This window comes from Aethina tumida, chromosome 2 (genome assembly GCF_024364675.1).
Source record: "Aethina tumida isolate Nest 87 chromosome 2, icAetTumi1.1, whole genome shotgun sequence".
Lineage (NCBI taxonomy): Eukaryota > Metazoa > Arthropoda > Insecta > Coleoptera > Nitidulidae > Aethina > Aethina tumida.
Genome location: NC_065436.1, coordinates 37666738 through 37680440, shown reverse-complemented (window position 1 = coordinate 37680440; position 13703 = coordinate 37666738). Strand labels below are relative to the sequence as shown.

The 13703-nt window shown below is 33.7% G+C and overlaps 1 protein-coding gene across 1 annotated transcript in view; it reads left to right on the top strand.

Moving 5' to 3' along the window:
• LOC109595235 (alpha-1,3-mannosyl-glycoprotein 4-beta-N-acetylglucosaminyltransferase B) overlaps window positions 1-13703 on the top strand; it is a 79034-nt gene that overhangs the window by 54371 nt on the left and 10960 nt on the right. The window contains exons 4-10 of the mRNA XM_020010548.2: window positions 6750-6796; window positions 7156-7328; window positions 8090-8227; window positions 9224-9354; window positions 10487-10594; window positions 11190-11383; window positions 12520-12653. Coding sequence (XP_019866107.1) covers window positions 6750-6796; window positions 7156-7328; window positions 8090-8227; window positions 9224-9354; window positions 10487-10594; window positions 11190-11383; window positions 12520-12653 — 925 coding nt within the window. The remainder of the gene's footprint in view (window positions 1-6749; window positions 6797-7155; window positions 7329-8089; window positions 8228-9223; window positions 9355-10486; window positions 10595-11189; window positions 11384-12519; window positions 12654-13703) is intronic.

The window sequence follows — 13703 nt, the reverse complement described above, 5'->3', positions numbered from 1 at the left end:
GTCACAGTACGTCGGGACGATTGTAATATAAATCGAGGAAATAAACCTTATTCAAAAACCGCACCGTCTAATTTGCATTTAAATTGCTCCTATAAACGTTTATTCGTATTATAGTCTGAAAAATATTGCAAGTTTATTTGACGCGAATCGAAATCTACAACAAGTCACTAAACACCAAATTTAGATGTAGCGCCATGAAGTTCGTGTATGCAATTTAAAATACTCTACCTGTTAAAAAGTCTATCGAACGTAAAAATATTGAAAAAAAAAAAAAAAGAAAATACATATTAAATTCAGTTTGTCAAATATTTTTCATAATAGATATACGAATATGTTGACCAGGAATTTCCACAATTCAGTAAATTGTATCGAAATCGTGTATTCAATTTTAGTGTTTATCGAAGTTCGGTCGGAATGTATTCTATAAATAAACTAAATTCCTATTTTAGACTGTCAATACTGTTTGCTCATCAATATTTAATGATCATTTAAAATTTTCATTTTCATCTCGTTCTTAAAGTTAAAGAATAATGTTGCGAGAATATTACTTGAGATAAATATTTTTTTAATCGTACACCTCGCTATTACTTTATTAATTTTATCTTCATAAAATATTTGTTTTAAATATATTTAAAATTTATATTTGTTCTGATGACGATAATCCTCTTTTCCTCTAGTATTATATTCATGAATACCAATAACATTTTCTATATAAATATGATGGTGTATTCTGGTTATTAATTTTATGAACAACTTCAAATATTTTAACAATAATTTATCTTTATCTAATATTTATACACATATTTTATTGAAATATATTTTTTGGAGTTTAATATTATCCTCATGTATATTTCATAATATCATTTATGTATGGTTTATTAATTCGAATAAAAAGCAGTTTTTAATTTTGACTTTTTGATGATCGGTTTGTTAATCTTAATAAACTTCTGTAACAATGTTTTGTCTTGTCTCTTTGTCTTCATTTCAAAAGTAAAATTTTAAAATTCAAAATTGAATTGTTAATATAATTTTATTTTTTTATGTCACTAAGCAAGTCATCAGACATTCTAAATAAAAGTTTCATAAGTATGTCCTTTAGAAAAACCACTTTGAATATTTTCAGTTACATTATTTTTATCACAATATTTGATTAGACTTTTACCTACCCCCGTTTCTAAAAATTTTAAAAATATATCCACAGTAACAGAAACATGTTTTTTTTTGTTCAAAATTAGCTTTAGTCATCAACATAATCTCCATCAAGAGCAACGCAATTATTCCAGCGCCGCTCTAACATTTGAATACCACTTTTGTTGGTTTTTTGGTTGTTTTGGTCTATAGTCATAACGAACAGTTAAAAACTTTCTGCATCGGAAGTAAAACATGAGTTTTCCAATTTTGGGGAAATTCAGAATTTTCTAAAACGTATTTATAATATCTAAATCACAATTTTCACGCAATTCAAATACTCTTTCTATTTCTTTTTATCTAAAGTCATGTCAATATCTATTGTTGTTTTTTATAATAATATGTACATTTTTTGATTCTGAAATTGTAGTCAAATCAATTAATTCTATCAAACATTGCTTCACTTATACATATGTATATGTACTAATTTATATTTCTTTAATGCTCTCAATATAATATTCATAAATTTCATCAAATTTCATCAAATGAATCATATAAGAGTATTTTTAATTTCTAATATATTAGTTTTCAATCTTAATTCATCAATTTATACTCAAGATATTTAGTAGGAATATTCAAAACTTTTATAGGTTTGTTCCAACTTTCATCCAACAAGTTCATAATCAATCAATTTTGATAAAAAGTATACATAATTTTATTGCCTTAAAAAGGAAACATGTTCAGAGAATATCACACGAAATAAATATTTTTTTAGTCATAAACCTCGTTATTACTTTATTAAATTTTTCTTCATAAAATATTTGTTTTCTATAATCGCGTTCATACAGCGAATATTTATATTTTTTCAGATAAAACCTAACCGTTCCATGTGTTCAGTTTCATCCACTAAATAGAATGCGTAAAAAGAACGATTAGATCTGATTCGATTCGAAAATATAGTCATTGAAACACAACGGCGTCGAAGAACAATGTGTGTGTGTGTATTTTTGCGGGTCGAGTGTGCCGTAAAACGTGCATTGTGTCCGTTTTATCTCTTTGGCCCGCATTTAAAATCGCCGAAATATGAATCGATTATCACGTTACAATTCACTCCGAAACAATAACGGCAACACACGCCGTTCGAATTTTATCTTGTTTGTTGCTTTTTTTTGAGGGAATGACAATAAAATGTAATACAGTCGAGCTCCTATTGTGTAAAATCCTCCGATACTTTGCGGAATGGGACGGGAATAATAAGAAAATCTGATTGTTCGCCACGAAAGTGTGAAAAGTGTCGAAATCGGTCTTAAATTGAATATGCGGACCAGAAATTTTCCTTCCACAATTTTCTTTTATTTGGTTATTATCTGTTTTGTTATTCGATGTTGGATGAAATGCAATTTGGAAAAACAAATTTACAGCGACGCTTTGCATTGTTTAAAAATCTGTTAGTCGTACGTACACCTAAATAGAAAGAATAGGAAATTTGCATATTCATTTCATCACAACGTAACATCATCATTAGTACAGAGAGAACAGTGAAACTAATTTAAATTGTAGAACGATGTAAAAAGCAACGTGCACCAAATAAAGAAAGAAGGGCTCATAACAATTTTATTCTTGAGATAAATGATCGTGCAACCAACACCGACAATTTAAATAGAAAATGTAGGAAGTGCTAATTTAATACTGCACCACATTTTAGTTGTTGTTGTGTCGTTCATTCTGCAGCGTCGCATTCGTTCGAATTGAATTTTCTCTTATGTCTCGACTCCCTGTAATTGATTGCGATATTAATGCCATTTGTCGGAAACATGCACTTGACTCTCGATTGGATTATTTTCTTGCCAGCAGTGATACGTGGTTTTTCTCTCGACCAACGGGAAAATTGTCTGCCGTTCTTATTTATTTATACGACGCGATAATTTCGTTCCAATCAAACGGAACGCTATTTCGTTCATTTGTGTATCGAGAGTGAAATACTGGAGATTCTAGTAATATTTCCAGGAAACGCATTTCCACTATCTAAAACGAGCATGATTAAATTAACGTTATTGGCTCGTTGACTACAATCAAACGATTTTCATCGAGTGCGTTATGATTGATCCGTTAATGGATCACATGAAATGTCATTAGTTTCGGTGAAATTAACACTGAAATAAAGTTGAAAATACCGACCTATTCTAGATTGATGCGGGATTTTAGTTCGAAAACGGATGAAATAAAACTAAAGTCGATCAATCATTCGACTGGTTTATTGGCTACTGATTGACGCAAATGTGTTATCGTGTCGGGAATTTGAATTTCATTTACAATTAATTTAATCCATCTATTTCTATTATTTTCATTGAAATACGGACGAATTAGGTAATATTCCATTCTGAACATGAATGTCAAGTACATACAATAGTGGTCGTTATTATGGCAACTAATATGTTAAATATTACGGACACAATTATTTTATTTAACCTGATATGTAACATTAATACCTTGTATAATATCCTTTTTGAATTGTAATTCGACCAATTTCCGAATATATGACATCGGTATATTCTTCTTGAATTGCTGTGAATTCGTTTAAAGTTGTATATTTTTGTATTGAATTTAATTACCAAGAAAATCAAGAAATCAAGATACCCAGCTATAAAATCGTATAGCTTATCGTAACTTATATTTTGACATCCCAAAACTTGTCTCAAAATTCACACATGACAGGATGGTCAGAGGACAATACTCACAAAAATCGATTTTTTTGCACATTCTTAAACTACTTGTATTAAATTCTCTACAACTTTTGTTTTAAACATTTTTTGATACGTCGAACCGTTGTCGAGATAGAGGACCAAGACCGCGAGGCTACAGTACCTTTTGAGGTCAACTGGTGGTCCCGATCGAAAATAAGTAGTATAAATTTTACAAATAATTGCTAAATATGTAATTACCTATTGTTATTAACTATTACATTATATTTAAACATTTGTTTCTTACTTACTTATTTTTAATTTCCAGTATTTGTAGCATGCATACTTCGATCACGAGATACTCCTCCTTCTATTTTCATTGATTTCATAAGATTTTGTTCCATTACCATATCTGTCCATGTGCCAGAGTTGAATTTCTCTGTTCGTTTCACGGTGAAAAATCCATTCCATAAACATTCCAAAAATTTGTTCATCCACAGTTTCTTCCAACTTCAGCATATCTTGAAGATATAAGTGCACTGATTTTGCGTATAAGAAGTGACCACTGGCGTGAAAATACGGTAGCTTTTTGTGCACTACATCAAGATATTCTTTAAAAAGCCCAAGTCTTTCAGTGCGAACAAAATCAATTACTATTGGAAACCATTTTGAAATATCGCACTCATAACTGTGCTGTTGGACCTCGAACTTTTAATTCGTTCAGTTTGTTCGAAAATGATGCAGGAAAAAGGGTTGAGTTACCTATACACTCTTCTATGTCAAAAATTATCATTGATAATGCAAGTCATAATAATGTACGGCCTCTGATGCTTCTCGAGTAAGCGTGACCACTGAGCAATTAGACAACAGAATTCTTGCATATATTTCACCAAGAACTTCCTTGAGTCCACTTCCGTCTATTATGTACCCTATGCTTCCAAGAAAAGACATCAGCATATGAAATCCTCCTAATTTTACAACTATTGTACATAATTATGAGTTAGCATCTGATGCAGCACGTGCTTTAGAGTAAAGAGGTTGATCAAAAGTAATCACACACGTTCTTTGTCCATGTGACTTAACAATATCGAGAGCACAATGTGAAGATGTGTAAATAGTGTCCACGTGACTGGCAGGCTTATCAATAAAAGGAAGAAACATAACTTGACATGTTGAAAAGTCCTTCTTATTTTTAGTGAACTGTTTAAGATAACCATTCTATCCTGGCAACCATGCAATATCTCCCCACTTTCCATACAGCCACAAAAAATCAACTTCGTTAATGTTTTTTTCTGTGAATGCTTTACCATCATGTAAATTTTCGACTTGAACTTTACTGTATCCAGGTACGTCTGATTTTTCATAAACTTGAAGAGATACATGTGATATGGCTGCCAACTCTTTCGCACTTTGTTTGGTGCATTTTTTTATCCATTCATCGTAAAGAACAGCATTTTTTGGAGTTACTCTTATTCATCCCCATAACATGAAGAGTATTGTTACCAACAAGAGTGTGGACATTTACATCGGCATTGTCTCCAACATATTGAACAAGTACACCAGACTCTGATGATAATAATAAAAAATGATAATTATATATTTAGCAATAATTACTTATAAATGAACTTTGTACTACGAATTTTCGATCGGGACTGCCAGTTGACCTCAAATGATACTCAAGCCGCGCCCCCTGTGCCCTTTATCTCGACAACTATGAAAAAACAATGTAGAATTTAATTTTGTACAATATTGATAAGAATTACAAGTAGCATAAAACCCATAGGAAACGAGATATTTACAAAAAATGTGTAAAAATCGATTTTTGTGACTATTGTCCTCTGACTTTTTAAGTTGCGGCCATCCTATCATGTGTGAATTTTGAGACAAGTTATAAATTTATAGTTGGGTATCTCTATTTCCAAGAAATTCACTTAATTTTGACTAAGATGACTTGACAATGTAGGGTTGGTATATGGAGATTACGTCGACGAAGGCAAAACATTAGTGATAATTTTGAATTTGTATATGGGATTGTTATTATTTCGAAATGGAGTGGACCCAGGTTTCTAGTCAAATAAACTTACCTCTTACAATCCTTAATCTAAATTTCAGTTTCAAAAAGTTTCATCTCCTTCAGGTTGGCATTAATTTAGTTAACGATAAGAATATAATGACTTTTAGTATTATAATTATCCATTTATTGATTCTTTCATTCTTTTGTCTAATTTTTATTAATACAGCAATACAACTGACTTATTTGTCTATAAGCTCCTTAGCAATTAGCTATTAGGTTGTTTCTCTCACTATAAAGGTTGAATTATAATTTTTCTTACAGATTATAATCTAGTTTGACAACATAATTATAATAAGCAAAAGACTTCATGTAAATAATCGCCTGAATCGATATGGATGATTGAAATACTACAAAGTATAAATTTTCTATAATTTTGTGCAACAAAAAATAAAAAGAGTACGCGTTTTATTAAAGAATAAAATTGTATTGAATTAAGTGGATAATTCAACAATAATATAAAAAACAATAAATATTACATATACTAGAATCTATTGTAATTAGTACAGCTCATATTTTAATACATTTTAATTAGTTCAGCACTGTAAAAGATTTAGAGAATGAAGTCTGAATATTAATAACAAGGTTTCGCCTAGTATTTATTGTATTCTACAAACAATAAAGCATTTATGAAGTTTAGGAGAACAACATTTGGAGCATCCTTTGTTGTGTTTAGAACCCTTTTCAGATGGTATGGTTTATGTAATGCGTTGTAGGGCTCGCATAGTCCACCATACACCACCGTGTACCTCATTATTCAACTCACTTGTCACGTAAAATTTCTGCGAACTTTCAACTCTGAGTTTTTATTTGCGCTAGTTTCTGCTCGATAATTACTTGATTTATAAACGAGAAACTTTTTATTACAGACCGACGTCGAGTATGTGCTACAAGTCGCCAAGGAAATCGAAATGAGGTAATAATATTACAATAGTTTTCGTGCGGGTTGTAAAAAAGTTGATTGTGTTTGTTAATGTTGTGTGGGATTTGCAGCGCAACTTCCCATGCATATTAAGCACAGCAAGTTTCTCCGATTAATTTAGAAAGGTTATTAGTTAGGATTAGGCGCCAGTGTCCATCAGTTCCGCCAACTAACTAATTTAGCTAAAATGCACCTACACTGTATAAGCAAACTTTCAGAAAATATAATTAGCAAATAATTCCTCTGACACGTTTATCAACTCTGCAAATACATTGTGGTGTAGGTGCGAATGTTATTATAGTAAAGTTTTGTTTCGTTTGAACAGTGTGTTTACATTTTTGGTCGTATTACAGATTTCCCCAGCAGGTCGATTCGGGATTGTTGGAGGTTGTGTCTCCTTCGCCGGCCTACTATCCAAATTTGGACAAACTTCGGATAACGCTCGGCGACTCTCCGGAGAGAGTCCGATGGCGATCCAAACAGAACTTGGATTTCGCTTTTCTTATGTCCTACTGTCAGCCTAAAGGTATGCAGCACCAAATTTAATTGCGTTTGCCTCCATACAAAGCGAACAATCCGAACAAAAAGTCTCCGCAAATCCCTCAACAAAGCAGCAAATAAAAATGAAAACACTCCGACAGAATTGGCGGCAACACATAGTTGAAATTCGTGACGTTCCTTCAGATATGCAGGTCCAATATTTGTTCGGAATCCCGTTCCTCTTAACCGGCGGGGCGAATTTCGCTGCTAGATGTAGCGCCCAGGTCCGCCTGCATTCTTTGCGGCGGCGGCTTAAATAAATATGAGCGTGTTGCCTTAAAATTGAATTCTTTTGTTACGGAGGATTTTACACGGCCGAATTATTCGAGTCGCGTCCCGCATTTCCGTTCCCGATACTCAGGGAGACAGCTACAATCAGTGGATCCCGTGTCGCGCTCTTTGAATCGTAAATTTCGATCTGTGTACGAGATAAAATTATGTATAACTATCGATAAAATAACACTTGATTTTGATATAATGGTGATACGTGCTCGGATTGGGGTTACGGAATGCAGAACAAACTGAAAGAAATCAAGGAACGGGTCCAGTTGAAATAAATTTCCTTTGCAATCCGCAAAGTTTCAGTTATGAATACTTTATGACTTGTTCGCCTGAGCCACCGTTCCCCATTGTTGACATCCGGACGAGATTTATAATTTTCTCAGCCAACAATTCCCGGCAAACGCAATTTCGATTTATGGTTTTCCAATTTTTCAACGGGACACACTCACTCCCTTTTTGTTGCAGGAACGTTTTACGTGCAACTGGAAGACGACATCCTCGCAAAACCGTCCTACATAACCGACATGAAGAAATTCGCCCTCGAAAAAATCGCATCGAAGGAGTCGTGGTTCGTTTTGGATTTTTGCCAGTTGGGTTTTATCGGTGAGTGTGTTGTTTTAATTCAGTGTCACAATAAAATCGTGCACGGAATCCTCCTTTATTGCTACGGATGGTCGGAGAATTAAATTTCTTGCACACTTAATTTTACTGTCGCATTAATGCAGGGGCATTTTTGCTAGTTCTGAAGTTCGGATGATAAGCGACTTGTACGTACTTATAATTTCTGCATGCACTATTTTATTTTTAGGTCGTACGCTCTACAGGATTATGGTTATTTTTGTGCTGTTGCTAAACCGCTTTATACTTCCCCCGTCTAAATTATACATATTGTAATTTTGTGTTAGAAATAGAGTCCAAAACAATATTTTTAATCCAATTTAATATCTTTTTTTGTAATTAAACTGCTTAAGTAAAACAAGCTTAAAAAGCCATGATGTTAACATTTTTCTGCAATAATTATTGGTGGCGGTCGACCATGGAAAACAAATAAACTCATAAATAACCACAGTAAAATCTGGATCTTTTTACGAGGACATCATTCCGGTCGTTTCTGCGTAAAAAATCCGGGTGGCATAAGTATCTGGAGGCTAAATTCCCCATGGACATTGCCAGGAATTGTCAGCAAAAAAACTAGGAATAGAAAAACGATCCAGATCAGGGAGAGACGATGGAATTAGTCTTTAGCCTCGTAGAGACAGTTTTTATGTTCCCAGTGTGTGCATTAACATCATTAGTACGATACATACGTGCGGAAATAGAGGGATGAAAAAATATCCATTTTCAGCAATACGAGTTTGTAATGACGGATTTTATGATTTCGCGTCAAGTTTTGAAAGTTTATGAGGTCGAGTCAATTTTGTTTTGTATTTTGTTGGGTTTATTGGTTTCCAGGTAATTTCGCCTGTCAGCAAAAATTTGATTACGTACCAGCTTTAAAATCTATTAGGTCTTTTTATTGACATTTCATTGAGTTGGCTAAAAATGTTTACTACATTTTAAGTGTGTTTATTTGTAATTATGATTGAATTTTATTCACAGGAAAATTGTTTAAGAGTGCAGAATTGCCGTGGTTGGTGAATTTTTTTCAAATGTTTTACAACGACAAACCAGTCGACTGGCTGTTGGACCATCTAATATCGACAAAAATTTGCAACTGGGACAAGAACAATGTAAGTTAGGAAATTGACAAAAACAAACTCCTAACCCGATGATGATTAATTAACTGAACTTTCAGAAGATTGTCCGGGTTTTTATTCCGGTTTTAATAATGATCCAAGTGAGCCGTCATCTTCACAAGGATCACAGTAATTAATCATCGATTCAGGATGGGATAATTTCATTTTACATAACTTCTTCCCCCGATAACCAACTAATTAAAATTATTTGGCAACTAAAAGAATTTATAACACAATGTTGCGTTATTGTTGTCACAAATTTCATTAACCCATACATGCATTTGAAAATAGGTGTAGTGCGAGATTCGCACGTCAGTTAAATCAGTTTAGAACGCTCCTGGAATTCCGAAATTATATGCAATATAAATTGTTATCGCGCTCGAGTAAATTATTGTTTAAATTACAGTCATTGTTTCGCGTTGTTCTTCCTCTGTGGTACAAATATGAATAAACTATGGAATTTTAAAGCACTGCACGTTGTCTGAATTAGGCTTTGTATGTGGTTCGAGATTAGTAAGATAAAAAACGAAACCACGCTGAAATTTCTACTTCATTACTATTAACTCTAGCCAGTGTTTTGTGCTGCAAAAATATTTTATCATGAATTATAAGAATTTAATTGTTTTTTATAAAATACAAAAGAAATTGCTTAATCTCGTAAATGGCATAAACTTTAATCACTTCCCATTCACATTTGATGCACTGCATCAACTCTTTGTTTCTATTGGTAAATCATTTGAGTAGTAAACATCAGCAATAATCAGCTTTATTATTACATTAAACAGCCATTGTTTTGAAAGTCGTAATCCTGTTTAATCTCAAAATCACATACTGTTCATCTCTATGCAAAATCGTAAGGCGGAATACATCAGCTCTTGTCGTTTTAATTAATATAATACAGCCCCAGGGAAAATTGCTATTGTTTAGTCATTCGTTTGTGTATTTCATTTAAATTTACTCCCAGCCATTAATTTTGGATATCAAGCAGGTGGTAATTTTCTCGGTGATTGTGGACAAAAGTGATTTTCCGTTCGGGATGAATTATACGCAGGCAAAGGACGAAGTTTATACTAATAGACCAATATGCATGCGCATATATAATAACGTTAGTATTGGTTTCTTACAGGATTATTGCAAAAGGGACAAGGCCAAGGTGTGGCTTCACTACAAACCGTCCCTCTTCCAGCACATCGGCACCCATTCATCCCTAAAGGGGAAAGTGCAAAAGCTCAAGGTACGTTCACCCTGATTTTTAATTATTAACTTGCCGCCGTCAATAATATAGATCATTAATTATGAGTCTAGACATAAATTTGCAGGAAACGCATAAACAGTTAAACGCAGCAGCTCATTTAAGTTAATGTTAAGAACAATTCCGTCGCCTCCGATAAGTTTAAGCGCCACCGTAATCGTCGACACTGGATTAAATTCAAGAAACTGCATTAAAGTTAACAGTGAGTGTTCAGTTGAAAGTAAGCAGTAATCCATTCCTAATAGGTGTTCATTAGCAGTAATCAAATTCCGAAAACTGGGACGAATCTCCATAGAAGTGGATTGAGTGGGTACTCGGGCACCTTTTGTGCTCGACTAAGTGTATTGTCACGGCGACTTGCTTTTCTAATGACATCAAACACAATTTTGCTTCACACTCACTTAAATGCATAAGTCACATGATCCCGATTTGTTTTCGTGATAAAAAGCGACGCGAAAATCGTTACTACCGCTAACACGTCGCATCGACATTGCCATCACATGAAAGAACAAGTTTCGTCAGAGTGTAAACAAGTTGCGGCCCGTGTTTGTTTTTATCACGACGTAATTTTTTCCAGGACAAACAGTTTGGAAAAGTGGCACTGTTCTTTCCGCACAGCAATCCGGAAGCGGAAGTCATTTCTGGCATAAAGCATTACAAACAGTACACGCTGGAACGGGCTTATTTGGGGGAGACCTTCTTCTGGGGGCTGCTACCCCAACCAGGCGATCAGCTCACGTTCAAGTTCACCACACCCATCACGGTCAAGAGGTAAACGAAATTTTTATTGCTCCTTCGTCGATTATCTTTTATTGTCCTTTCAATCTTAGACTTAGAAATAAAGTATTTTACTGAACCTTCTTATTGTTTTACATTTATTATTTAGTTCTGTAGTCGATTCTCTCACGAACTTTGAATTGATGCATCGTGACGTGTTTGTATTTCACTTTGATACGTCTTCTTTCAAGCGACGATTTATTTAATAGAGTGACGTTACAAATGGTCCAGGAACGAGTATGAAATGGAAATGACAAGCGACGCTAAACTAAACATATGCCAACAGATTCCTCTCTTCGTTCTTTAACCCGTTGTATTTTTCTGGTGGTTGGAAATATTGGAATGTCCAATCATCAATCATAATTCCACTTGATTTATTGGAATTGTGATAGTTGACTTTTTGCAGTTGGTTTGAAATATAATTTAATAAATAGAATAAATCGCCTTCCGCCTCGACAAGGAAAATAAAACTCAATTTTATTAGGGACATTCAATAGCGACGACACGAGCCAATTATTTCGGATTTTAAGTTATTTGCAGCGATAAAAGTGAATTACACTTTTTTATGTTGCGTATTAGGAAATAAATCAGTGGAACAGTTTCGTATTTATCGAAACGACTGGCAAAATTTTCCGCTTTATCTCCTGACCTGCAATTTCTTCTTCTAGAAAAAAATCGGACGCAGGAACGGCAGGAATTACTGACATACCGAGGAGTTCTCGGCGTTTTTTGCCTTTCTAATGCTATAATTCACGATCCGAGTTCTCATACGTTACGTGAATCGGTTTAAAACGAACGCAACTGATAAATTCAATTAATCGGAAATAGTGCACATTAAAAAATTTTATGGATTTCGTAGAATCTTTGAGATTGCATGTTTTTTACACATTGTTTCATTATTTTAAAAGCGGCAACACACTCTAAATAAATTGTATGGAAAAACGAACGTGTATTCAATTTATTACAGTAAATTCGTTTCCTCTCAATCTTCTCGAACATCCCGAAAAACCTGTTGTCCTATCAATATTCCCGATACATCATCACCCATCCGCCAAACTTTCAATGGGGGGTCTGGATGGATTAATTGATCAGGAGGCTGAAGTTTTTCACGATCGTTTTTGTTTGTTTAGGTTTTACTTCAAGAGCGGGAACGCGGAGCATCCGTCGGACAAGTTCTACAACGCGACTGTCGAAGTGTTGCCGGTCGAGTCCAATCAATATGGTGGTTCGGCGAACGTGACAACTGATGGGTACATTGTTGTCGGTAAGTCACGTACTTTCTACTATCTGTTTTCCACTTTCCTTCTGGATCCTTCGGACGGTTCTGGAGGGCTATTTCCATTCAGGATTTATGCCAATTTTGAGAAACGGTTTATGTGGATGGCATAACAATTTCATTTTATGTTATGTTTAATTTGTTCAATTTTGCGATTTATTTATTAGTTTTATTTAATTATGGTAAATGGTATAGGTAATAGTGCGGCAACAAACTATTATAATCCAGCGCATGAAACCGTGAAGCAAGTATAACGTGCAAAATTCTGCATTTTAATATAATATTCAACGGTATTACGGCCGGACATTACCAGACTCCATCGGCATTATTACATACATACAACCTATTTAATAGTCTAATATGACAGTAATTCCTCCGTGCACTAAACTACCGATAAATATTAATGATCCTGTAAATTTTCAACAATAAGAACCAGACCACAAATGACCAAATGGCCAACTGGCCAACTGGAGCTTAGAGCCAACGCGTTTGTCAGCCAAATTCCAATTTATGATGCCATTGTAAATATTGTCTTTGCATATGATACTCCCGTCAATGCCGAACGGTAACAAACTCTAACTTTCAATACCATTTAACGTTAACTGATGTTCGTGTAAAGTGAATTGAAAACATTAATTAAGAAATTACCTCAAGTTGCTATAGTAATAAAGTATACTTTAGATCAAATTTCCTTAATGTTGAAAAGATTACGTTTTTAGAGGTATTATTAAAATGCCGAAAGCAATTTGTAACCGGAGCAAAAGCCATTATTTTATATTTTATGTAAGATCATTGTAAAAGAGTTTTTAGAATTTAAAATTAAATTTAAAATAATTAATTTTCATTCGGCCTTTTAATATTCTTAATTGAAGTATTGATTCGTCTATGATTTACATTTAGTTTTAGGATGCGTTCATTTTAACAGAAGATAAACAAATAATATTTTTCTACTCATTTAAATAGTTTACAACCATTTTGCCTTTCACTAAACTCGAAAATCATAGTTTTTATGGAAGCATTTTAGAAAAATAAAATTGA